Genomic DNA, 24,808 nt, shown 5'->3' with positions numbered 1-24,808 from the left:
TATTATTTGTTTTCATGCCAACTTTTTGATTTGCTGTTCCTTTGATTTCAGCAAGCTTTGTCTCCTCATGTTCTCTTTAAAGGAGAAAATAAATGTCTTATTTACACATTGTTCCAAAACAGTTCATCAAAGATAATAATGTTTATTCATGTTTATCAATGTTTCATCATATGACAAGATTAAAGACTGTAAAGTTACTAAAGTAGATGGTGACTTCAAATCTGGCCATATTTTTTTAACAGATTATACTTTTTATTCAGGCACTGCAATATTACATTACTAATCATTCAAATAAAATAATACATTATGAATCTTTTACAATCACATGCATTTGGAGAACTATTATATCAGAATTGTAGTAGTCTTTAAAACCCAGGTCAATATCACAAATGTGGTGTGTCAGGCAAAATATATTCAGCTAACAGTAAAGATGTCACAAGATTCAAGTGTAGACAAGTCAAGGTTTAGATAATAGATAATTGTCCTGCTACTTAATATTTATAGAGTGGTTAAAAGGGGGATAAGATGTTGATTTATGAACATAATCACTCAGAATAACACTGAACAGACACAGCAGAAATACAAAGAAGTGTTTTACATTCATAAATTGACATTTCCAAGTTGATCTGGTGTGATCGTAAGTTGCCATGGACGTGATATGAACCTGGTTAAACTTCGAACAACAGTGTTTTCTTACACACTGTTATCTCTCTTTTTTGTTTTTTTCTGTTACAGTGAGAAATTATAATCAAATTCTAGAGTGTTCTTTCTGAAGCCTCTCAAAATGCAAACATCCAAAATGGTTGTACTTAAAAAAATTTAAATAAACTAACAATTTCTACAGCATTTAATAATCTAAATGTTGTAAATAAATGTGCTATACTATTGTTAATTGTTAATTCATGCACGTTCATAATATGTTAATGTTAACTTATACATCTCGAAATGTTTAAAATGTATTACAGTTGGTTTTATCAGCACTTGGGTTTCTACAAATCAAAATGTAGTTTATTTGACCAAGCCAAGAATTACAATTACAAACTTTATTGTTTAATGTTCTAATTTTTGTCAAACACACCATTACCATCTGTAATACAGGACATACAGTAGGCTGACAGGTTCCTCAGGGGTTCTGGGCTGAGTGGCCTAGAAGATATATTATCTATTTTCACTGTGTTTCAATACAGAATTAATTATTTTAAAGTTCCTTAGAATTACTGTTGACATGTAGGCCTAAATTATATTCTGGACTGCTGCTGAAGTATAAATGGGTGGCTCTGTCTCATTTAAGAAATGTGCAATTTCATATAATTTATGCATATAAATTAGCATAGCCTATTGCTTTCTTGTTTCGTCCCTTCAGGATTTCAGCAATATATTCAGTCTTGGTTTGTGGGTTGGTAATGTTATTGTCAGGGTTTTCTTTCTTCTTCCCACTAACCTGGGCTGTTTCCCAAAAGTATCGTGAAGCCGCCTTTCCACTGTACACGACATTCGCATGCGATTGTCGCATTTCGCCCCCTAGTGTCAGTCGCACGGAACTTTGAAATTTGTCTTGAAGCAACCTAACCCTCAGAATGGTAAAATGAATGATTTTGATTAATGTAATGCAAGCATGAATATATCCACACAAAACAAATGACCCTCAATACATCTAAAATAAAAACATAGTAGATTTTAAAGAGCTAATCAATATAAATATTGATTTAATAATTATAAAAAATGTTTTTGCCATAATTATTAATAAACGACATTTTGCAGAAATAGCGTTTACAGAATAACATTAAAGAGTTAAAATATTGGTAATTCTAGCCATGTTATAAAACCTCAGAAATGTGGACGGCGAGGACCAACCGGCCACCGCACAAATGTCCTGAATAGGAAAACCAGAGGACTACGCCCATGACGAGGCCGTGCCTCTAGTCGAATGGGCCCTAAGTGTCTATGGGGCAGGCCTGACCCACAGAGGCATATGCCAGTGAGATGGCATCCACTATCCATCTGGACAGCCTCTGCTTTGTGACTTGAGACCCTTTGGATCGGCCACCGAAGCAGACAAAGAGCTGTTCTGACTGCCTATAGGACGCGGAGCACTCCAAATAGACCTTCAGAGCTCTAACAGGGCAAAGTAAATTAGCCTCCCCATCCCCATCGGAAGGGGGAAGAGCCAACAGTGTAATAACTTATGCTCTAAATGGTGTTGAGAGCACCTTAGGCACATAGTTTGGGTTTAAGAGTTACTTTGGAGTCACCTATTCTAAACTCCAAACAGGAGGGGCTCACAGAGAGCGCCTGCAGATCTCCCACTCGCTTGATAGATGCCAGTGCCATCAGGGGAGCAGTCTTTAGCGAAAGTGGTTTGAGATCAACCGACTGAAGCGGCTCAAATGGCGGACCCTTCAGTGCCCCAAGGACCGTGGAGAGGTCTCAAGACAGTATAGAAGGGGGTCTGGAGGGATTCATCCTCCTGGCTCCCTTTAGGAACCATACGACCAAGTCGTTCCTTCCTAGTGATTGGCCAGCCACCGGAGCATGATAAGTTGCTATGGCTGCCACGTACACTTTGAGTGTTGGCGGGGAACGGCCCGCATCCAACAGCTCCTGTAGGAAGGAGAGTATCACTGATACCTCGCATGACTGGGGTTAAAAGTGTCTATCCAAGCATCAGCCGGAGAACACTGACCACTTCAGAGCATAGAGACGCCTGGTAGACGGGACTCTAGCCTCAGAAATTGTGTTCAGGACCTTCTCTACCCGTTGAGGGGCCACGCATGTAGAGCCCATAAGTCAGGACGAGGGTGCCAGATCGTCCCGTTCGCCTGTGTGAGGAGATCTTTCATCAGTGGGACAGGCCATGGGATCCATCCACCATCTGAACCAGTTCTGGGAACCACAGTCTGGTTTTCCAGAGAGGGGCCACTAGGAGGACTGGGCATCCGCTCTCCCTGACCTTTTGATGACCTGGGGGATCATGGAAACGGGGGGACACGCATACAGGGGGCGTGCACATACTCTGGTGTGAGCCGCGCTCTCATAGTTGTAGAGTCGATAACTGTGTCCAGAAAGATCACACTCTGACTGGGGGTTAGTTTGCTCTTGGATAAATTGATTTTGAGCCCCAGTCATTCCAAATGGCCGAGGATCAAATCTCTGTGTTTTAAAAGTTCAGTCCTCGACTGTGCCAGCACAAGCCAGTCATCGAGATAATTCAGCAGGCGCACTTCCTGAAGTCTCAGGGGAGAGCGCCGCGTCCATGCACTTCGTAAATGTACGGGGCGCTAGGGACAGAGCGAACGGCAGAACTGTGTATTGATAAGCTTGCCCCTTGAAGGCGATCCTCAAGTATGGCCTGTGATGGGGGGGCTATCTGGATGTGAATGTATGTGTCTTTCAGATCCACAGTAAAGAACCAGTCCCTCGGGCAAACTTGCGCGAGGATATGTCTGATAGTGAGCATTCTGAACGGCCATTTCATGAGAGCTTTTGTTCAGATGTCTTAAGTCTAATATGGGTCTGATGCCGGGGACTAACTCTATCGCCCCTTTTGCTAATACATTTTTTTTTCGGAGCGAAGCACGTGACACTTTTGTCAGTAAAATTCCTTTTCAAGAGAAATAAGTCAGATTGTGGATTTTATTGCATAAAATTCTCAACTTTTCTGGAAACAGGGTTGTAATATTTTAGTTTTAAAGCACAAAATACAGTCTTTGAAATAGAAAATAATTATATTAGCTATTTCATATATTTACTTATTATTGTTTACTTATTTCGATCCTTTAATATTTGAGCAATATGTTTAGTCGTGAGTTCCTTTTAGACTAGAAGATACGTAAATTTAAAAAAAAATTGGTTTAAATATTATTGTACATCCAAATGTGTTTTCTAAAGTTTTTGGCAATTGATGCACATTTTGCTAAATCAATAACTCAAAGACCAAAAAAATAAAATAATCTGTGCATTAGGCTATGCATAAATCACAAATCCTTTTAGGGGATACATATTTTCTGTGTAGCTGCTGCCACTATTGTTCAGTACTGGCATGTATAATAGCCTTTTTGCCTGTGTTTAGTAAGTTATGTTAGTAAGTTTTATAAAAGACTATTTTCCAGGCAGCAAAGTTGCATTTGTATTTGTCATTTTTTTTAAACATTTTTATGTGAGTTCCAAATGAAGTATAGCAAAAGATGAAATGGAATGGAATAAATATTTTTTTTTTTATGTTTTTTTTTTTAAACTAAGAACTTTTCACTAATTTTCAGATAGTGAAAACACATTTAAGTGTGTGTGAAGTTTCAGACAATTTCCGTAAAATAATTTACCCTTTAGGACAAAGTCAGTTATATAAATGGCAGCACTCTAAAAAAGGTCAAATGTCAGATGTAAAACTAGTTTTGGAAGTCTTATTGAAGTCTTAAATATAACGTTTTTTTCTTTTTTTCTAACTGTGATTTCATAAATAGTCCCATAAAGGGTTAAAATATGGGCTGCACACTTTGTCATCTCAGCAATTCTGAAATGTTTAGCCTAATAATAAACAAAGGTGAGCCTTCATTAGTTCATACTGGTTTAACTTAAATAAGCAGCTCACCGTTATGGGCGAGTCTTTACAATTTTTCTATAACAATCAGTATATAATATATATATATATTGTTATTAATGTAATCATTGCAACCGTGGCAACAAGTTGACACTTGCCACCGATTAGTATCCTTGAAAAGTAGGTTAAACCATAGACGTCTCTATATAATATCTATGGGTTAAACAATCGTGTGACGTATAACGACGTAATGTTTCCGTGACGTCCTTACGCAAATACCGGTATTCAACATTCCAGCCATTCAGGTTGCTGTTGCTGTGGAGACTATCAGTATAAGGATAACACACAATCAAAGTTTTGTTGTTTTTTTAGGGTTGTTATGAACATTTTGTAGGCTATCTATTTGACTTCGTAACACACATTTGAAATAGGGGAGACCGGTAATGATACGATACTTTTTGTTTGAGCCTCAGTGGTTGTTTGTGCTAACTTAGATCTCAAAATTGATACATGGTTACATTTGTCGGCTACAAATATAACGCACTTGGACGTGTACAACACAACCACAGATTATGTGATTATGAGTGATGAGTTAAGGCGAGACACTACAGGTGAATAGCCTATGGTAAACATTTTAAATAATTGATATCACCATGAAACTTCCTCAGTTGATTACTTTAGTTTTAGTTTTTTAAATTTGTATATTTGATTATGCAATTAGGCATTATTTCATGAGCTAAATATGCGCGATTTTGTATATATTTTCAGTTGATAGATCTGAACATAGGCTAATGATAAAGCCAGGTGCAAAAATATTTTTTTATTTTGTTCACACACAAGATGAAAAAAACATTTCAGAGGGATTTCAGAATATATGCTTTCATATCAAAATAGGCCTACTGTCCATAGCCTTAAAAAAAATCACTGACCGCAGTAAAAAAAAATCCGGACGGGTTGCTGAGCAGAAACAGGTTTTTTTTTTTTTTTTTTTTTTTTTTTTTTAATCTATAAAATGTATTTCCCTACATTTTATAGAAAAAAAAGAACCTGTCTTCTATTTTTGTGTTGGTAGGCTACAGCTAAAGCGTTACGTCAACCGTGACCGGGGTGTGTTGTAACCATAATAAAAACTCGCATAGCCTGAATTGCGACAGAGGCGCGGCGCCTGCAGTATAAAGCCTTTTACTATGTGGACTGACATCTCAAAGAACACCAGGTGTGATCGGGATCGGATCTCTGCTGTTGATCTGACAAACCACAGAGGACAGTCGAAGTTTATCTGGTGTGATTCAGGGAATTAGAGGATTCACCTGTTACCAACGGCCGTGGATCGGGATATGAACCTAAAAGTGTTCTGCCTGTCTCTCCTTCTTTTTGAAGCCTCCTGTTTCAGTGAGTATTTCTAAATTATTTAAACTAGTATGAAAGGGATCTTTACGAGGCCAATCAAAAATCCATATTATCCAGAATTTCTATTCAAAACAGGCCCTTGCTGCAATCAGGGGCACTGATTTATAGGCTATTCGTATTTTAAATTATTGAAAATGGTTAGTTTCAGTAACATTCCAGTTACTGGAAATTCAAGTTTTAAGGAACATAATATGACGGGATTCAAATGAAGAAAATATAAAAACATGCTGGTTGTACACATTTTTAATAGCACTTTTAATTCTTTAAAATGTAGGCTATTTGAATCCTTAGAGAACTAATAGATCTATGGACGGATTAATCAAACTAACGTGATATTCAATATTCGTATCAGCTTACAAATAAAGATTTTTTTTTCTTCCTTCTTGTTCAGGCTGTTTTGTTAAGTGTAGGTGGTGTTGGGGCTTATTATTACCTGTGTTTAAAAGAAAAACTTTTATCTAGAAGTCTAGAAGATGTGGTTTCTTCAAAATAATCATACGGCCATTTCTTTGGTTTCTCACCTGAGGCAAAAAAAGAAAGAAAAGAAAAAAAGCATTACAGCTTCAACGGCTTGATCAGTCCAGTCCACCGTTCCTCACAACTTAAAGGCATAATAATACTATTTTAATATGTCAGAGAATATCTTTATTATTATTTTCTTTTTAGAGAGGAAATGTTGTGATATATTTACCGAAATAATCATCTCATCAACCATAAATGCAGCTTTCTGTAAATAATTTTGACAAGTCAAGATCTGCCAACAAAATCATACTGCAAGTAGGCTAATGATTGATTGTGAAACTCAAATGCTGATATAGTTTCTCTCCTTCACTCTCTAGCTGAGTTTGAGATTACTGTGCCCAGCGGTCCTGTCACTGGGTTTTACGGAGAGGCGCTGATCCTCCCCTGCACCTTCCCTGTGGACTCGTGGGATCTGAGTAACACTGTTATTACCTGGCAGCGCGGGCTGGACGTTGTTCACAGCTTCTACTACAGTCGGGACCAGCTCGACCGTCAGAATCCTCATTATGGAAAACGCACCAGCCTGTTCATCCAGGAGATGGCAACAGGAAACGCATCACTCAAACTGGACAGAGTCACTCTGCAGGACGCCGGTGTTTACACCTGCTCCATCAGCACAAACACTGGCAGCCAGAAGAAGAGCTTTAAAGTGAATACTGCAGGTAACAACATGGACTGATGTTCTTATAAAATCATGTGAATCATTCTCAATGTCTCGCATTGTGATTGAAACAGTCCTGTGATTGAATGTCTGTTTTGTTTTTCAGCGTTCTACTCTGAGCCTCGTCTGCAGTTCTCCATGTTAACTGATGGAGTCAACCTGCTAGTGTCATCAGATGGGGGTTACCCTTCTCCTAAACTGCAGTGGCTGATGGAAAATTCAGACATCACTAACCAGACACAAACACACATCATGAAGGACACTCAAACAGGACTTTACAATGTGTCTAGTTGGATAAATCTCACTGAAGTCACAAACTCCTCTCTGACATTCATACTGCACAACAAACCTCTGGGACAAGAGGTCAGGAGAGAGATCCAGCTCTACTCAGGTGAGGACAGTCAAACACAGAAGCGCTTTAAAATGCTCTTGAATAATCAATAACATTTAAGAGACTAAAATTAATTGTTTAATTTCTTTATACAGATAAGACAAAGAGAGGAGAGTCAGCATACAGATGCCACGTATGCTTCATATTGATCCCGGTTATTCTCCTGCTGATCGTGATGGGTTTATTGCTTGTGTTCATTACAAGAAGAAGGACGCAACAAACAAACAAAATGGCTTCCTAATTAATGGACTCTGAAACCCAAATTCTAAAGGGGAAAATTTCAGCAAGTTCCTTAACAATTATGCATCATAATAATGCAATTTGACAGAGACATGGATTGTAACGAGAGATCACCGTTGGAAAATTCAAACTTTGTTTAATGTTCTTATTTTCATCAAACACACCAGCTTACCATCTGTAACACATACTGCCTCGCTCAAATCTGAAAGTCATAATCTTATTGGAAAAGTTTATAGGTCCATTATGGTTATTCTGTTACAAAACCATTTCAACTAACAGTAATCTTATTTATGAAATTTTAAGACTTTCTATTAAGACAATAGCATTATATTTATTTTTACATTTGTATATTATTTCCTAACCTTGCCAGCTTTTAACAAACCGTATATACTTTATTAGTGTTACGTAACACTGATTATTTACACTAACATTTCAGTCCATCATTCTTGTGATCTGCATAACACATATTTGTAGTGTTTCTCCGAGCCGAAATGACCAGATCTACTTAGGTGCTAAACAAACCCAAAAATTTCACTAATAACATGCATGCACAGTGTTTTTGCAAACGTATTACTGTAATTTACAATTCATGGATGTTCAGTTTGTGCACTTAAACATTGCATTGTATCCATAAATCCAGAAAAGCTTTTTCATTTTTGCCTGATGACAGTAAATCAACAGTTTTTTTACACTATTTATTGAACCCATGCTGTACACAAATGTATATGTGTTTTTAGATTGAGAATTAGGATGTTTTAATTTATTTATTTGTGAGAATATTGTTCTTGCACACCTATAGGTTTACCTTATTACACTGTGTAAGAAAACACAGTGATCAAGAAAATAAATACATATTTCCATTGTATCTCATCAGTGTTTTTGAATATTGTTTCACAAATTATGACTGTACTAATACATTTTTTATTTATCCTATAGTAAAGAATACAATTGTAGAACTATTTTGAATACTATAAAAGCCAGATGTGTTTTGAAGGCCTCGTGGTCACATGCAAGAATGAGATTATAGCTAAAGTTGCTTGCGGTTGACATCTGCACTGATACTTAATTATTATTCTTTTGGTTCACATGGCGTTCAACAGGTTCTCTTGATAAAAATGAGGTAAAAACACTGAATAAACCACCCGTACAAAGAAAGTAGGCAAGTGAATTAAAAAGAGAAAAGAAAGGAGAGCATCTGTAAATGAGATCATCGGTTAAAACTGTACAAAAGTTGCAAATGAGATGTTCAGATGTCCTGCAGGCATCGCGGCTTTGTTGCTTTGTCCAATAAAGTCTTATGTTGACTTCTGGAACTCTGCCTGTTGAGTTTCATTGGCAAGAAAGTAAAGACTTTTCTCGACAAAAACATTTTCTTTTCTCTTCCAAAATGACATCTGCTAGTTCTAAATAAAAACCACATAATCAGAAGGAATTGTTCCAGGAACAATGGCTATACACACAACCAGTTCTTTCCTACAGAGATTATAACACATGAAAAGGCTAGTGTGGGTGGGAAACACAATCTTGTCGTGTCTTTTATATTCACAACGGTTAAATTCAATTCACGTTTACACAACTGTCACGATGATATGTGAAAAAATGTTGTTCCATCAGAATGAATATATTTAGTCTGACTTTGCCCTAAAATCTTTAAATGTCATTGTACAAACAGCAAGACCAAACATGTCCATGACTCATGATAACATAAGTAGAAGTTCTTCATACTGACCGTAAAGATCACAATTAACAGGATGTTCGGATTCAAGCATTGAAATGGCTTTTTTTGAACATAACGAATGAAAGGGAACTAAAATGAAAACCATCTAACAAAAGTAATTTAACATCCCTCAATTCACAGCTTATGAAACTTTGAAACTTATGAGCCTTTCATGAAATAAAAGCCAGATGTGTTTTGAAGGCACATGAAATACTAGTTTTAATTATTCAGCTTTATGTGGTTCTTCAGTTTATTCATCAAAACGAACCAACCATACATGCATTTAATCATAATAATCATCTGAGTCTTGCTTAAGATCTAGTTTTGTCACAAGACCCTGCTCCACCAGCTCATCAGATCCAACCGGAAACTCTGACATCTCTTCAAACGACGGAGTTAAAAGGAAATCCAAAACTTCCTGTTTGTTTTCAGAAGAATTTTCATCTTCTTTATTCTTTTCCTCTGAGATAAAGGATGGGAGAAACACCTCGTGGCGTTTCCCATCACCCAGTGCCGATTCATTTGTTGTGGGACGCTTCTCTGTGGTTTCATTGACCATCATAACTGATGTCTTCACGGAAACTCCTACTTTCTGAACTTTCTTTGGCCAGTAACTCAGACGCTCATTCATTTCCTGCGTCTTACTCTCTTCAGACCACCCCGAGGACTCAACCTGAAACTGCTCCATGGAGTCTAAATCTGGCCTTTCAGATCCCACAAAGATCTTAATGATAGCCATTACAATTTCCACCTCACCATGTTTCTCTTCCTCATTTTCTTCTATGAGTTCCACTGTGCTGGTGTGAGACTCAGGTGGGCTCTTGACATGGTCCTCCTCAGAAGAAATCAGGGTAACAGAGGCAACAAAGTCCTTGTGTGTGTAGGACCGCTGGGGCTCTTTGACCAGGTTGGCTTCAAACCAGATGGCGTCATCATTTCTAGAAGTCATGAGAGTGGAGTTCAAAGTTGAGGAAGGCAGAGTTGAGAGAGGAGACGTGTCAGAGAAGAGCACTTGATCACTGCTTACGAACCCTGATGCACAGAAAAGAGAGGAAAGGTCAATTCTTATTTTCTCAATGACCTTTCATTACACAGCACAAAAGAGCTGTCATTTCCTGTGTACTAATTCAACAAGTTAACCTAAAACCCAACATTTTACAAAGTGCTTATCAAAGTTTTAGAGCTACAACCTTGGACCTATAATAAATGTATGAAATGCTGAATAATTTGAGACCAAAATAGTACAGTTAAAAGGAAGCAAATAGAAAAGGTCAGGTCATGATATCTACATAAATAAATTATAACACAAAAGATAAGATTGAACTGTTTGTGCGCTAATAACTATGTCAATAGTCTATGACTATGACAATCAGAATCAGTGTCGTTATTGTTAACTAAAACTGAAACTAATTGATATAAAGCTCAAATAAAATAAAATATAAATATTACATGAGAAACTGAAATAAATAAAAAAAATGATTTTTTTTTTTTTTTTACATGTTGCTTAGACTGAAATAAATACATTGAGGTTGAAGTACTAAAATTAAACCAGATTTTTTTAAATACAGCCAAGTCATTTAAAATAATAATAATAATGGAAAAAAACACAACAATATTACTACAACTAAAACCAAAATTTAAATGAAAACTGAAAAAATAAAAATAAAAGCTTTCTTCACCCCTGAAATATTAATAAGCAGAGCACAAGAAAAACTATTTTTTTTCTCTGCCAGTTGGTAGTGAATGTATTATCACTTTCTTTCTCTTTGCTCTTCTTTCTTAGTACGGTTTTAATATATGATATATATATATATAGCAATATGACATATAGCAGATAACATGGACATATAGCAAAAAAAAAAAAATGATTGGCACCCCTCAAAATTCTTATGAGTAAAATATCTTTAAAGTGTATTCCCACTGGTTTTTTTTTTTTTTACCAGGGTGACTAGTAGCATGAAAATGTCCAGCCATGACTTCCTGTTACAGAGTAGTATAAATATGAGGAAACACAAAGGCCAAATTCCCTTAATCATCCACCACAACGAGTAAAACCAACAATATAGTTCTGAGGTACAGTAAAAGATTATTCAGCTTCACAAAATAGAAAGTGGCTATAAGAAAATAGCTAAATAATAATAATTAAAAAAAACATTTCCACCATCAGGGCAATAATTAAGAAGTTCCAATCAACTAAAGATGTTACGAATCTGCCAGGAAGAGGAGGAAAGTTTGAGTGGCCAAAGACTCTCCAAGGATCACAGAGATTAGTTGAGTCTTGGGGTCAGAAAGCCAAACAACAACAAACAACCCCTACATCACCACAAGTTGTTTGGGAGGGCATAATAAAAAAATCCTCCTCTCTCATCCAAAAACAATCTCCAGCATATTCATTTGTCAGACACAACTGGAACTTCAAAAGGGACCGGATTCTATGGTCAGATGAAACTCATAAAGGTTTTTTGCTGGAGGTCCTGGACATCTTGTTCAGATACATGGTATCATTGATTCTAGCAAATACCAACAGATAAAAAATCAAAACCTGACCGCTTCTGCTAGAAATCTTGTAATGGGCCGTGGTTGGATCTTCCATCAGGACAATAATCCAACATCAAAATCAACACAATAATGTGTCACTGAGCACAAAATTAAGCTTCTGCCATGGCCGTCCCAGTCTCCTGCCCTGAACCCTATAGAAAATGAGTGAGTGAACTGAAGAGAAGAGCAACATGGACCTGGGAATCTGAAGGATCTGGAGAGATTGTGGAGGAATGGTCTCTGATCTCTTGCCAGGTTCTCCAAACTCATCAGGCGTTATAGGAGAAAACTCAAAGCTGTTATCTTGGGATAAGGATGTTGCAATAATTGGGAGCCAATAATTGTGGCAATGTGAACGAGAGAAAAACATTTATTTCATAATGAGATTTTACCCCCACTTTTAATTGTTTTACTTCTAGCGTAGAATTTTCTTTGTACATTTTTTGAATTAAAGATCAAAAGGATAAACAATGCAGATTTATGTACAAAACCGCCTTTGCTCATATTTACCAAGGGTGCCAATATTAGTGGAGATATTATACTTTCATATTATTTATTATTATAAAAAGATTATTATACTTAGCTATTATTATAGTAAGAAATATTTTTGTCTGTTCTCATCTTGATACCTCCATTAACACGTCGAAACAAATGTTGATTTATTGACTTTTTTTTCTATTGTTGAAAAGCATCTGTTAGGCCAAAATATTAATAAATAGTATATTAAAATATAGTTGTTACATTTGGTACTTATTTTTTTCCTTGTAATAATTATTCTTGAAACATGCTTGGATATCATGTGCAGGCTTTTTCATCTTTCCAGTAATATACTTTTTTTAATGTGAATATACAAGTTTTTAATGTTTTTTTTTAAGCACATGAATACTCAGATTGATTATTTATGTTCATGGTTATGCATTGTATATACTTACCTTCATGAATTTTTCGTTTGGTTTTAGTCTGATTGCAGACAGAGTCACAGCAGTCACAGACAGAATCTTGTCCAAACACAGAGATCCATCTAGTAAAGAAGTGGTGAGAGACAAATCTTTAAAGTAAACATCTGTCATGAAAGCCACGAATTTACTGGATAGTGATGTGGAATGGAATGTTAAAATAGTGATTCATGATCTTTATAACACGGAGTCAGATGTTAAGTCTTGTTAACCTTTTGTCTGGGTGCCTGTAAAAACATGACTTCTGCATTGGACTAGGCCCTCCTCCAGACACAGAGAGCTCACAATGGAGTGAGACCTAGAGCACACAATGACCACATCATAATGCACACTACAGCATTGCTTTGTCTTCAAAATGTTTGACCGGCGGTGAGAAAAGAATCAAGCGTATAAACACACCTGGGCATCTGAAGCCTCAGTGAATTGGAAAGCACCAAATGAGAACTGAACAACATTGTCCGCCCTGGAGAACCGGAATCTTGAAGAGCCTGGATTTATCCGGCTTTCCCGTAAACACCTGGATGTGTGTGTGTGTGTGAGAAAGTTTTGCGTCTGATAAATCTACCACAAAGTTAGCGTTTTGCTCCACTCACCCGTAATTGTCTATGATGCTGTATTTGGTGTCTTGACTCAAGGTGTTAACGGTAGCCACATAACAGCTGTTGATAAACAGCTTGACCCCAGAGTAATGATGCCGAGTGGAGATCTGCACGTTCACATTCTGACCCAGCAGGAACACAGCAGACCTGACTGGAGAAGACCAGGAGTCTACAGCACAGGCAAACACACAACAGGCATACATTACATTTTTATGTTAAAAAAAAAATGCTTCTAAATAAGCTTTGCTGGTAACAGTTTGAAGACAATCTTTTTGAGCGAGTTAGTTAAGCATGTTTATAGCTCAATTATACAAAATATTTGACTTTTCTATTCAGGTTTGATTCATATTGTGGTTAAAAATGGTTTTAATCTTAGGCACGTTAGTATTTTCACCAGAAAAAAATGGTTTTAGACCAGTTATTTATATATTTTGCTGTAGTGTGTCAGTAGGAAAGTTTACATTTCCAAACATTCCTTTTGCCATTAATTGTAAAAAAAAAAAAAGTTTTTATAACTAATAAGAGTCTGACAACAGCTGCTGTGATCTGATCTCACCATCATCGAATCCGTCTCTGATTACATGAAAAAAATTGAGATTTACTAAATCCAGAAGAACTGCGGAAATGTCTCCAAAACGCCTGAGGAAACCGAGCTGCAAAGCTATCGGCTGTTGACGGACTCCTTGTGCATACAAAAATCTTACTGGATTATTACAATTAATGGCAAAATGAATTTTTGAATAGTTATACTATAGCAAAAGATATAAGTAACTGGCTAAAAAACATTTTTTTATGGTGAAAATACTAACATGCCTAAGAGTTTTGCACAATACTGTATGCATGAGTTTATACAAACGTATATAAAAATGGTAAAACTTTCAAGAAAAAAAACCCTTTGTATTAAATATATATGAGATGTTTATCTGTGAAGTGATGCAGACAGGTACAAAATGTGATATAAGCTGTTAATGCTTAATGATAATGTGTTCCTTTTTCTTTCTTTCTAAGCAACAAAAACTGCTCACCGTCCATCAGCTGAATCTGAAAGTCGCCAGATCGACTCCTGATGACTTTACGCAATGGTGTCCTCCACGTCGGGCTCATGGTCGGACTGTGCACATGATGGTTCCTAAATAACAAACAACAGAACAGTGTTTCTCCTGTTCATCATAATTATCAATGATTTTTACCTCAACCTACATGACAAAGAAATTTCGGAATTGTACCTTTTTCAAAACATTTTTGGAATGATTTGTGAATGAGTTAATGTTGATCATGACTTATGAACTCTTTAGCATTGTTTTTATTGAAATAAGAAATCTTACACTCAACAAATTGTTTCCTTGTTTAATTCATTAGAATACTTTTTTTTCAACTGGTTCTGCATAAGTGTTACATAAACATTTGAATTAATGTCAAATTGTATAATAAAATAAACAGAATCTAAAAGTGTCATGGTTTCTGTTCGATTCTGTGAACTCTTACGAGCCTCTGTTGGTCATCGAGAGTCTGCCTGTGGTTACAACTGCTTTCTTAACTTCAATTAACATCATAATTAAGATGTTCACAGAGTTTTGAAAGTGCTTGATTTTAACTATTATATTTGGTTTTGATTCATGTTTAATACCAGTGTCTTCTTTGCTGCTGACCTTCAATGACTTTAACCATACAGATCACCAATAATGGGTTTACTTTAATTAAATGTTTCATCGATTTAATTTTTATTGATACATTTAGTGTATAACTTTCTTTTAATGCGTTCTTGCATGTTGTGCACTCTAATCTTTTTGCCTGGCACATTTAGATTCAAAATTTGTTTCATATTAATTTTGCTCTTTATGTAATATATATAGTTTTTTTTTATATCAGTTTCTATCAATTTTTGATATTACAGTACACTGTGTATAATTATTTTGTATATATAAATACATACATATGCATGTATATATTTAAGGAAATATTTGCATGTATACATTACATATATACACATAATATATATAAATATAAATATTATTTATACATGTATAAATATTTTAAAAAAAGTGTTTTATAAATATTTAATATATAAATAAATGTAAATTCTTAAACATATACATGCATATGTGTGTATTTATATACAAAATAATTATATAAAAAAGTGAAAGTGCAGGAAAAGTGCTTGGATTTTGCTCTTAAAACACTGTACAACTAATTATTTGAACTCTTTAAAGAATAATAGTAGCCTACAATTGGCAAGAAATCTCTTCTTTAAAAAAAAAAAAAAAAAAAAAAAAAACTTATTCAAAACCGGATAAAAAAAGAAAGTATAATAAAATAAATATGTAAACTCGTAAAAAAAAAAAAAAAGAGTAAAATAAACAGACCAGAAATGTTTTATAGTGTTTCATAACTTTTTAGTGAACCGACTCAAAACCAAACCACGACCCTATATTTAGGCCTACCTTTTATATCGACACTCCACGCCCACGTTCACTCTGCGGTGCATGAATGGATTTCGGTGTGAGAGTGGCACGTAGTAAAGGACATACTTGTACACTACGTAATCAGGAAACACCTTTCATTTGAAGAGGAGTCATGTCGTTATTTGGCAATGATTATAGAGACAACATTCCTAGATTATTTTGAAATGACATCACCTGTTGCTCACCCTGACAGTCCGTGAGCGCGTATGTGAAGAGCAAGTCTTTATGCGGCTCAACGACCCCGTTGCTTTTGCATGTTTCTCCGAGCGTCAGCTCCTCTGCGGCGGCCGAGAACCCGTAGAAAATCTTCTTCACCCTTAAGACGAAACTGCTGCTCGAGCATGTTACCGACACGTCCGGGAGGCGGGTGAATTTGGGCAGGTAATCTGGGCCAGGTGGGATCCTCCTCGCAGGTGTTCGGCCCCGTATCCGCAGGACAGGCACCGATCTCTGGCGCGTCGAGTCCGGCGTGTTTGTGAACGGGTCGCACACTACGAGTTTCCCAGGGTGTGTCTCGCGTGCTGTTCGTGGGCGATCGACTCTCTCATCTGATAAAGATAAAGATAAGCCACTATTCAACAATGCTGGTCTGGAGAAAGTGACAAGAATCGAACCTAGAACTAGGCGAGTGATGCTGTTCACTTTCATATCAATTATCTATAAGTAAATTTTGCTTGTGCTTTACGTATATTTGATCGTAGGTGGAAACTAGACGATCCAAAAAGGCCCTTTGAGAAAGGTTCATTTGGTAATCATCAGATGTGATTGGTCATTTATAATTGATTTCCGCTCGCACTGTGCAGCATTGGCAGCTAGAGGGCGCCCATACATAATAAAAAAAATAAAATAATTTAATCATATTGCGTAGTTGTGCTTGGAGTCAATTGTTTTATTTGTGATGACAACAGAATTAAACATGCCAAATTGAACAGACATAATTTTTGGCCAGGTTTTCATACCAAGAAAGTTTTTGAAAAATTGTACGTATTTACAATACACATTTTTAATAAACACAATATAAAAACACAACGTCAGTACGTTTATAAAGGCCACAAAACAATGTATAGACATATTGTAATTTTTTTAGTTGTAATGTTCTGGCGGTGTTTGTGGTTTTGACAAAAAAAAAATCTCTCACATTCTTTGTCCATAGACACTTTGTGCTGCTGAGCAAAGATTTTTTGGATTTCATCTCAGCGTTTATAGAGAGAAGTAAACTGCAGGTCTATAATATTACAGATAGACATTTAACACATGACCCATCTACCACATCCCTCTAGATCAGGGCACGAAAAACAGCACCAGCTTTAAATCCAGTCACTATCCAGTCTGTGAAACAGCCAAGACTGCTTCTTTATGTGCACAATTACTTTTTTCCCACAGAAACAAAACACAAACATGTACAGAAATACTTACATTTCATGCAGGAAAAAATACTGCACCAATGAACAATAAAATATTTAATCTAAACATTCCATTAGTCAGTTACTGGCTCTTTGGCACAGCTGCAGATTCAGGTAATTGACTTTATTAAGAGCTGTGACTAGAATTTTACTTGTGCTAAATACTCTAATCTCATTTGATCAAGTCTCAAAAAATCTCAATATAAGGCACTATAAATAAATACAGAACCATAAAAAATAAAGTGTCATCTTCCTCAGGCTAATAAACTGCCCTACACAAGCACAATGAATGCATGTGTTATTTAAAGAAATGGAAAGTTTTTGTTGTTGTTGTGGTTCTGTTATAAATATTTTACCCCCGGTGCAAAAACAAACCAACAATTCTTCACCACATTGAGGAAATATGTCCCCGAAAAACTCCAACTCAACATTTCCTTTTACATTCAAAAAAACAAAATATGAATCAAATGAGAAAGAGTTGCAACAAAACAATGTATTAGTAGATGGTCGATTTGAACATCATATTTATCTAGCAAGTCTCCCTTTGTTGGCCTGGGAGAGGTGTCACTGTTACTGAAAGCAGCAAATAGTTGTTATGGTTGTATAAATAAGTAGCTGTCATAACAGCAGTGCATATATAAGGGTTCCCCTCCATCCTTCATTGGTCCAGTTATCCAGCTAAGTGAGGAAAGTTGTCTCTGAAAGCTCAGCTGATAGATTTCCCTCATTGCAGTGGTTAAGGTGTATTTTGCCACCCTCTGTAGGCCAGAGCAGGAACAGTCACGCTGGCGTTTCATGCTGTGATATCAGGCTTCAATGCCTCCATCTCAGACTCTTGTTCTTCACTCCTGCAAGGTAAGAAACAATAAAATATTCATGACTTTTTTGACCCAAGGGTTCTCAGTATAAAAAAATACAGATAGAATCAGAAGTGAATGTCCTACAGCAACAGCGACTGGAGCAGTTTGTTGTTGTTCTGTCTGCGTTCTTCATCGATAGGATATGTTTTAAAGATGAGCAGCCCCAGAGCTATAAGTGCCACAGGAGCAGCCGACACCAAAATCTTCAATGTCAGATTCACCGAGTCGGACTGAACACAAACTCCCGTCACATAACCTGCAAAGCTAAAGAGATAGAGAGCAAAAGAACCTAAACATGAGCGGATGAATTTGAAGGCCAGATTGTAAACGAAGATCATGATCTGTTGTCACAAACCCATGAAAGGGTTTAATAATACAGACGCAAAAAAGATGAGCTACCTTAATGATAGTGTTGATACTCCAAGCGACACTCCAGAGGCGAATTTGGTGAAGAAAACGTAGAAGGAGTAGAAAATAGCCTCATGGCCTTGAGAGGTAGGATTCTGGACTTTAAAATCATCTACCACATCTGGGAGCATGGACCTGAAACAGAAGCACATTGATGTCTGAAATTATAAACTTGGTATTTAATGCTTACATTCACTCGCTCTCTCTCAAAGTGGTCCACAGGATCAGATGTGTTCAGTTTGATGCTCATTCTTATCCTATTTTTGTTTATCAAGTAACGCTGTGGACGGTAGAATGTGTGACAGACAGTTACACAAGTTCGATTCGGCAATAAAGTGCAAGTTGTGAGATGCCAATCGCCTCTGTGAGTCTGTCTGGCCTCTGTAATAACTTCCATCTGTGAGCCTATCTTTCCTCCTGACAACGCGTTACAAAGCGTCGGACATCGAACAGGCACAGATAGCCTGACCGAGTGAGATTCTTGTCCGGTTCCTCACGCGGTCAGTTTATCATTTTCTGTTCCTTGACTCTTCCGACCGCGTTTTCTTCATCGACTCTGCCATGATTCACGTCTGAAATGCATGCTAGTGTCTTCCATAGAGTCTGTTTCATAGATTGTTGATGTATCTGAAGTCGAGCCGTAAAGCATGTCATGATTCTCGCGAGATTTGTTGGGGGCGCCACCTCTCAAACTTGCATTGCTGTTTTTTCCAGCGGCGTCCCTCCCCAGCTATAGGGATGATTCGCCCTACTACGAGTTCGTTTACCATCGAAATGACTTTGAAGCTGTTATATTAAGGTACAGTTCTTGCATAGTGTACCTTTAACACATGCCAAACCTACCTATATCTCTCTCCTCTGTTCATTACTATAGATTAAAGCTTTTAAAAAAAATACTTTCTTCTGTTCTGACACTTAATGTTTCTGTAATGTGCACCACAGACAAACACTCACCAGGGCAGGAGGAAGGCCGCCGCCACACTGGCACCAGCTGCGATGGATACGATGTAGGACACGACGAGACTACTCTTTACACACACCACCAGGATTATGAAAGGGACTGCCCACTAAAAACACACACACAAGATTCATCATTTCTGCCATCGCACACATCTCTCACTAAAGTAACAGGACAGTCAGATACCCACTGTGATGCCGATGTATACAGCAGTCTTTTTCCCAAATCGGCACAGGAACCACTGCCACATGGGAATGGTAAGAGTGGCAGACAGCTGGGAAGACAAATTGCACAAACATTTATTTACATCTGACCACTACAAAACCTCATTAACATATTATGCAAGAGTCAGATAATAGTGTGCATCTGCACACACTGCTGAAGTTAAAAAGTCTTTTCATCTGTTGCCTCAAAGTCATGCTGCTTTTTTAAACTAGAAAAAGCATGTCTTTCATCGCTATGGAGACTGCTAACCTCATCTAAACCCGAGAGTGCTCTTATAACACGAAACCAAACAATTTAGAAGTGTACTTATTCAAGTGGCCGGTTGAAAACACTCTCACCATGATGACCAGTAAGATGTTCTGAAAATCCTCTCTGAATCCCAGCGTGTACTTGATGAACAAAGCAAAATTACCCTCCAGCAGCTGAAAAAGAAAAAAAACAGACAGACGAACTGAGATTCCTTCAAACGGTTGATGATTATTGTCCATACGGTGTCTTCATTTCAAACCCAACTTCAATCTCAAACCAATTCTGAACTTCACTTTCGACCGCAGACCTGTCCTAATGCTGACTGTGATTCTAAACCTAATCTCTTGCATGGCAGCGTCTCTCTCGGTCTCCCTCTCTCTCTGTGGCTCTCTTTGTTTTAACACACATAGCACATCTCTGTAACAGAGCTGTGACGTGGTCAGTTCCAGAAACTGCTTTCATTTAAACATACTATCACAGACATTCATGGCCTGAGAATTTGTCAGTTAAAAGAAAACATTTTCGTCTTTTGTAAACAATGTGGAATCTGGGATATCTTAAATCAGAATTAAAATAAGTACATTTCAGCATATCCGAACGAACATGCATGCCTTTTAAAAGATACCAACATGTTTTTATTACCATGAAGGCCAGAGAAGTGAAGAGGAAGGCCATCACCAGTTTAACATATGGCCCGTGACCTATTACCAGCCGCAGACCGGTCTGAAACGACGCATGCTTTTGTGCTTTTAAACCACCCTGATCTGAAAAAGATGGAGGAAATCATTAAATACATCAAAAAACACATTTGATGTTAAGGGTGTCCTAAACTGTTGAGTTTACGTAGTATAAATATCTGATTAATCTAATTTAGGATGCGTCTAATATCTAATATCTAATAAATAACCCGCAGCGCTTCATTGTACTGGTGATCATCTATTGCTTCTGCGCGCTGAATGTTTTTTTTTTCAAAAACATTGATGCGTTGTTATTATTAATAACTAATAGTTGTTCTTGTATTATCTTCATGTATTATCTTCATCAACAATATGGTTTGTTTAAAATAATTTCCTATTTCATTTTATTTATCCATGGCACATGCAATTTTTCTTTATTTGTAGCCTAAGTAATGTTGTCCAATGACTTGTTTGCATTATTTAGGTATTTTATTTTATTTCTTTTTTTTGTTAGGCAATTGATTTTTTAGTATCACTTTACAACAAGGTCTCATTTGTTAATGCATTACCTAGCATGAACTAACAGAGAGCAATAACCTTTGTTCATGTTAGTTCACAGTGCATTAACTAATGTTAACAGATACAACTTTGGATCTAAAAAAATTATTAGAAAATGTTGAGATTAACATTATCTAAGATTAATAAATTATGTAGAAGTATTGTTCATTCATTGTTGGTTCATGTTAACTAATGCTAACAAAATGAAACCCAACTGTAAAGTGTTACCATATTTTATATATAAAGTTGGCCATAGGAGTGTAAAATTAATTTTTTGTATTTTTTGTGTATGATTTATGCTGAAGTGTTTGGGACATAGCTTTTAATGGTGAGGCTTTTGTTTTTGTAATCGGGTTCTTAAAGAGTTTGGATTTAGATTTATCGGCCAATATTTCGGTTATCGGCTTTCAAATATAAAGAATGATTGTATCGGCCAAAATTTGTATATCGGTGCATCCCTAGTAACTATTACCATTATATCACTGTTACTTTGCTGTAAAATCAATGTAACTCATGGCCTCTGGCTTACTGTTTTATTTGAATTATATAAATATATACTGCTTACTGTTTGTTTTTATATTTCACATTTTGTACTGACTCAGTGTGAATGTGTATGCAAAGGGAAGTAACTCACTGTCCTGCTCTCTTACTCCAAAAAACAGCACAGCAGCACACAGAATGTAGATCAAACTTATGACTGCAGATGCAATCATATATGCACGTCTCTGTAAAAGAGAGAAAGATATGATTATTCATGTACAGAATGTTGATGAGATTTTAAACCATCCCCTGCTTTATACCACACTCCCCTCACCTCATTAAATATTCTATAGTCCATTAATATCTGAGAGTAATTGCCATGCACAGAGTGATTGGAGCTGTTGCTCAGGAATGTGTTGTTAATGCAGGGGACGTTGGCCATGCCCACAATCTGCCCCTGGACGGCAGTGCCAATTACTGTACCAAACACCTCTATAGTCATGCCTGAGAGGGAGACAAAACAGAAAATAAGCCACCAAAGCAGTCAGATTGTGTATGCTGGAAATAAACAGGTGTCAGTAAGGGTGTAACGGTACACAAAACTGACGGTTCGGTACGCACCTCGGTTTTGAAATCACGGTTCGGTTCATTGCGAGGGGGGTTATTAAAAAAAAAAATTAAACAGTGGTTTACTGAACAAATTGTCTCTCTGTCTTTAAATGAATTAAATTATAATTACGTTTAAGGATAAAACAAAAAAGATCTCTGCTAATGCTGTAAACTATATTGGGAGCCTTAACTATTAGCCTAAATTCTAAATTCAGTTACTATTTATTTTTTAGATATAATGACCAACATATAAATTGTATACAAACATTTAAACATAAGGGAGTTTTTGCATGAACTTCTAAATCTAATTATGCAATTATGTTTTTACTCCAATTTGTTGTTGACCTATAATCATTATAGACAGTGGCTGTAATTTTCATGACAGATTTATTTAAACATATTTAACGAAAGAGTTCATTTCTCTAGCGAACTAACAAGCTGTGGACACTGAATGGCTTGCCGGAGGTAAATGTTTGTTTATGAAGTTTTAACGCCATGTTAGCATCAGGGCTATCATGTCCATGGCAAACACAAGGTCAATATCACAATACATCACATTTGTATTATTATATAAAACATTTAAACTTGACATAAGATATAAAATCTAAAGCACATTCGGGTGAAATAATCAATGTAAACCTGTTTCTCCTCCATAGAAAAAGGTTGATTATATGGTTCGGTGATATTTGAGAAAAAAAAAAGGTTTCTGCTCCTGCTGAGTTTTTCTTAAATTCAAGTCGACAGTTTTCTAGTGAAGAGTTCTTTTCGAATGACATTACTAGAACATTAGTTATTTCTTGGCTTGTGTTTAAAAGGGTGTCCTGATGTTTATAATGCCATACGTGAGGACCACCTCTGTCTATTTGAATAATTTATGACTCTACGTCATTGTGCTCAACTTTTTCCTTTGTTGGATGTTTGTTGAAGATCCTCTCTGCTTTTCTCAAATCTTTAAGCCTTTGGATTGGTCCTACGACTTGGATTGGTCCTACGACTTGGCTTTGATGATGTCTTGGTATATTTTAATTTGCTATTTCCATAAGTACATCTGTAAAACTACTAACATGGTCTTCACATTCATGAAGTGCTATATTAAAAAAAAAATCATAGCACTGGGTCTGAAAAAGGTATCAGTTGGCTTTTAAGTTTCTATCTAGGGTTTTTATGTTGAAAATCTGATCTTATATACTGTAGGTCATGATGAGGGTGGTCACTTCGACATAAATCATCCCATTTTTGCCACGAAAAATCCAGTAAAAGTTCAGGCTCACATATTGCAATTGCAGAATATGTTCAATGTCCCGGGTGCAAAGGTATTTGAGCCATCGTTGAGAAGGAATAGATCATTGTTATTAATACAATCTTCAATTTAAAAAAAAGGCAAAAACCAAAAGGATTGAGAATCATGGCTAGTTGTTGAAGTTCTGCAAAATTTGCCTTAACACAACGGCAGTTCCACTGAATAAAGCAGTTATTATGTTGGTAAGATCGGTACCTGGCCTCTACTCCTACTTTTAGGAGAGGGGCTCCGACTGCAGGGAGCTATGCTCTCCGCCGTCTTTAATGGAGTCAGCTTTCTGTGATCTGTTCTAAACTTTGGTCTTCACTAGTTTCGGTTTGTTTATCTAGAAGTTTGGGTGCTTTGTGTTTTCTTTTTTGCTGAAGTTGAGGTTTTGCTGATTAATTATGGGTTTTCTCTCTCACAAGGTCAGATCTGTTTGGCACTCAACCACTTGATTTCTCAAACTGAAAAATAGGAAGCATTTCAAACTTTTCGAGCTTCTGCATAGTCTTTCGCTCTTTAAGGCATTTCACTTTTTGAATTTCTTTTTCTTTTATCCACGAGGGGTAGTTATTTGATGGAGATGGATAGTCACCGGTTCAATTTTGAACGGTTTCCCTCATGTCCTTCCTCTCCACAGTTATGACAAAATGATTTGTTATTCGCCTTTGGCTAAGCCACGCCCTAGAATGTAGATTGACCAATCACAGCGCAGCCAAGAACGAGCTCCCACAGAGGGTCCGACACTTTTTCACGGCGCTCCATTGACTTCAACGCAGGCGGCTCGTATTTTTGGTCTCGGCAGGCTATTACGTCGTCGTTTTATTAAAAATATGGTTAAACGTTGTGCCTGGGGCATTTGTAACACAGATACGCGTTTCCCAGAGAGGTTGGAGGGGGTGTCCGTTTTTCCCCTTCCCAAAACCGAAGTTAAATACTGACAAGTGTCGTCTTTGGATTAAACTGTGTGGACGTCCTCTCAGTCAGCGAAACCCCTCAAGGATCAACAAGCTCACCTTTGTGCTCTAAGATACATTTAGCTTTTAACCTTACTGTGAAGTTATAC

General features: G+C 36.8%; 2 protein-coding genes and 1 long non-coding RNA gene across 4 annotated transcripts in view; 1 reads left to right on the top strand and 2 right to left on the bottom strand.

Annotated features, from left to right (window-relative positions):
• Positions 1-8,690: 8,690 nt before the first annotated feature.
• Positions 8,691-16,837, bottom strand: LOC307011082 (uncharacterized protein). Of its 2 annotated transcripts, none has more exons than XM_079636400.1 (8): positions 16,219-16,654; positions 16,013-16,125; positions 14,597-14,700; positions 13,566-13,740; positions 13,372-13,489; positions 13,185-13,270; positions 12,949-13,037; positions 8,691-10,510 (listed from the first exon to the last, which is right to left on the bottom strand). In XM_079636400.1, the coding sequence occupies exons 2-8, from the start codon at positions 16,054-16,056 to the stop codon at positions 9,762-9,764; spliced, it is 1,365 nt and encodes a 454-aa protein (XP_079492526.1). In that variant the 5' UTR covers positions 16,057-16,125; positions 16,219-16,654; the 3' UTR covers positions 8,691-9,761. The 2 variants fall into 2 exon arrangements, with proteins under 2 accessions (XP_079492526.1, XP_079492525.1); XM_079636399.1 differs by having other exon boundaries at positions 8,772-10,510; positions 16,208-16,837.
• Positions 16,590-19,780, top strand: LOC307011085. The gene is made up of 3 exons (XR_013800350.1): positions 16,590-16,657; positions 18,201-18,291; positions 19,647-19,780. It is a non-coding gene; the product is annotated as an uncharacterized lncRNA (long non-coding RNA).
• The window catches only part of mfsd2aa (MFSD2 lysolipid transporter A, lysophospholipid a), a 24,534-nt gene continuing 16,628 nt past the window's right edge, over positions 16,903-24,808 (bottom strand). Inside the window, exons 6-14 of the mRNA XM_079636401.1 lie at positions 22,186-22,355; positions 22,006-22,096; positions 20,779-20,900; positions 20,226-20,309; positions 19,853-19,936; positions 19,659-19,771; positions 18,696-18,839; positions 18,381-18,560; positions 16,903-18,284 (exon numbers count right to left, since the gene is read on the bottom strand). Coding sequence (XP_079492527.1) covers positions 18,230-18,284; positions 18,381-18,560; positions 18,696-18,839; positions 19,659-19,771; positions 19,853-19,936; positions 20,226-20,309; positions 20,779-20,900; positions 22,006-22,096; positions 22,186-22,355 — 1,043 coding nt within the window. The 3' untranslated portion in view covers positions 16,903-18,229. The remainder of the gene's footprint in view (positions 18,285-18,380; positions 18,561-18,695; positions 18,840-19,658; positions 19,772-19,852; positions 19,937-20,225; positions 20,310-20,778; positions 20,901-22,005; positions 22,097-22,185; positions 22,356-24,808) is intronic.

Source organism: Phoxinus phoxinus (assembly GCF_949152265.1).
Source record: "Phoxinus phoxinus genome assembly, chromosome: 14".
Classification (NCBI taxonomy): Eukaryota; Metazoa; Chordata; class Actinopteri; order Cypriniformes; family Leuciscidae; genus Phoxinus; species Phoxinus phoxinus.
Note: the sequence above shows the minus strand (reverse complement) of the source record. Positions and strands in the feature narration are given on the sequence as shown.

Bases quoted from the DNA above. Each gene is read 5' to 3' on its own strand.
- LOC307011082 (XM_079636399.1), bottom strand. From the start codon at position 16,681: ATGAAAGTGAACAGCATCACTCGCCTAGTTCTAGGTTCGATTCTTGTC. The intron at 14,701-16,012 runs GTAGGCCTAAAT...TTTGTTATTTAG, and splicing joins GTGGAGTGTCGATATAAAAG to GAACCATCATGTGCACAGTC. The intron at 13,741-14,596 runs GTGAGCAGTTTT...CCTGTGCTGTAG, and splicing joins TCAGATTCAGCTGATGGACG to ACTCCTGGTCTTCTCCAGTC.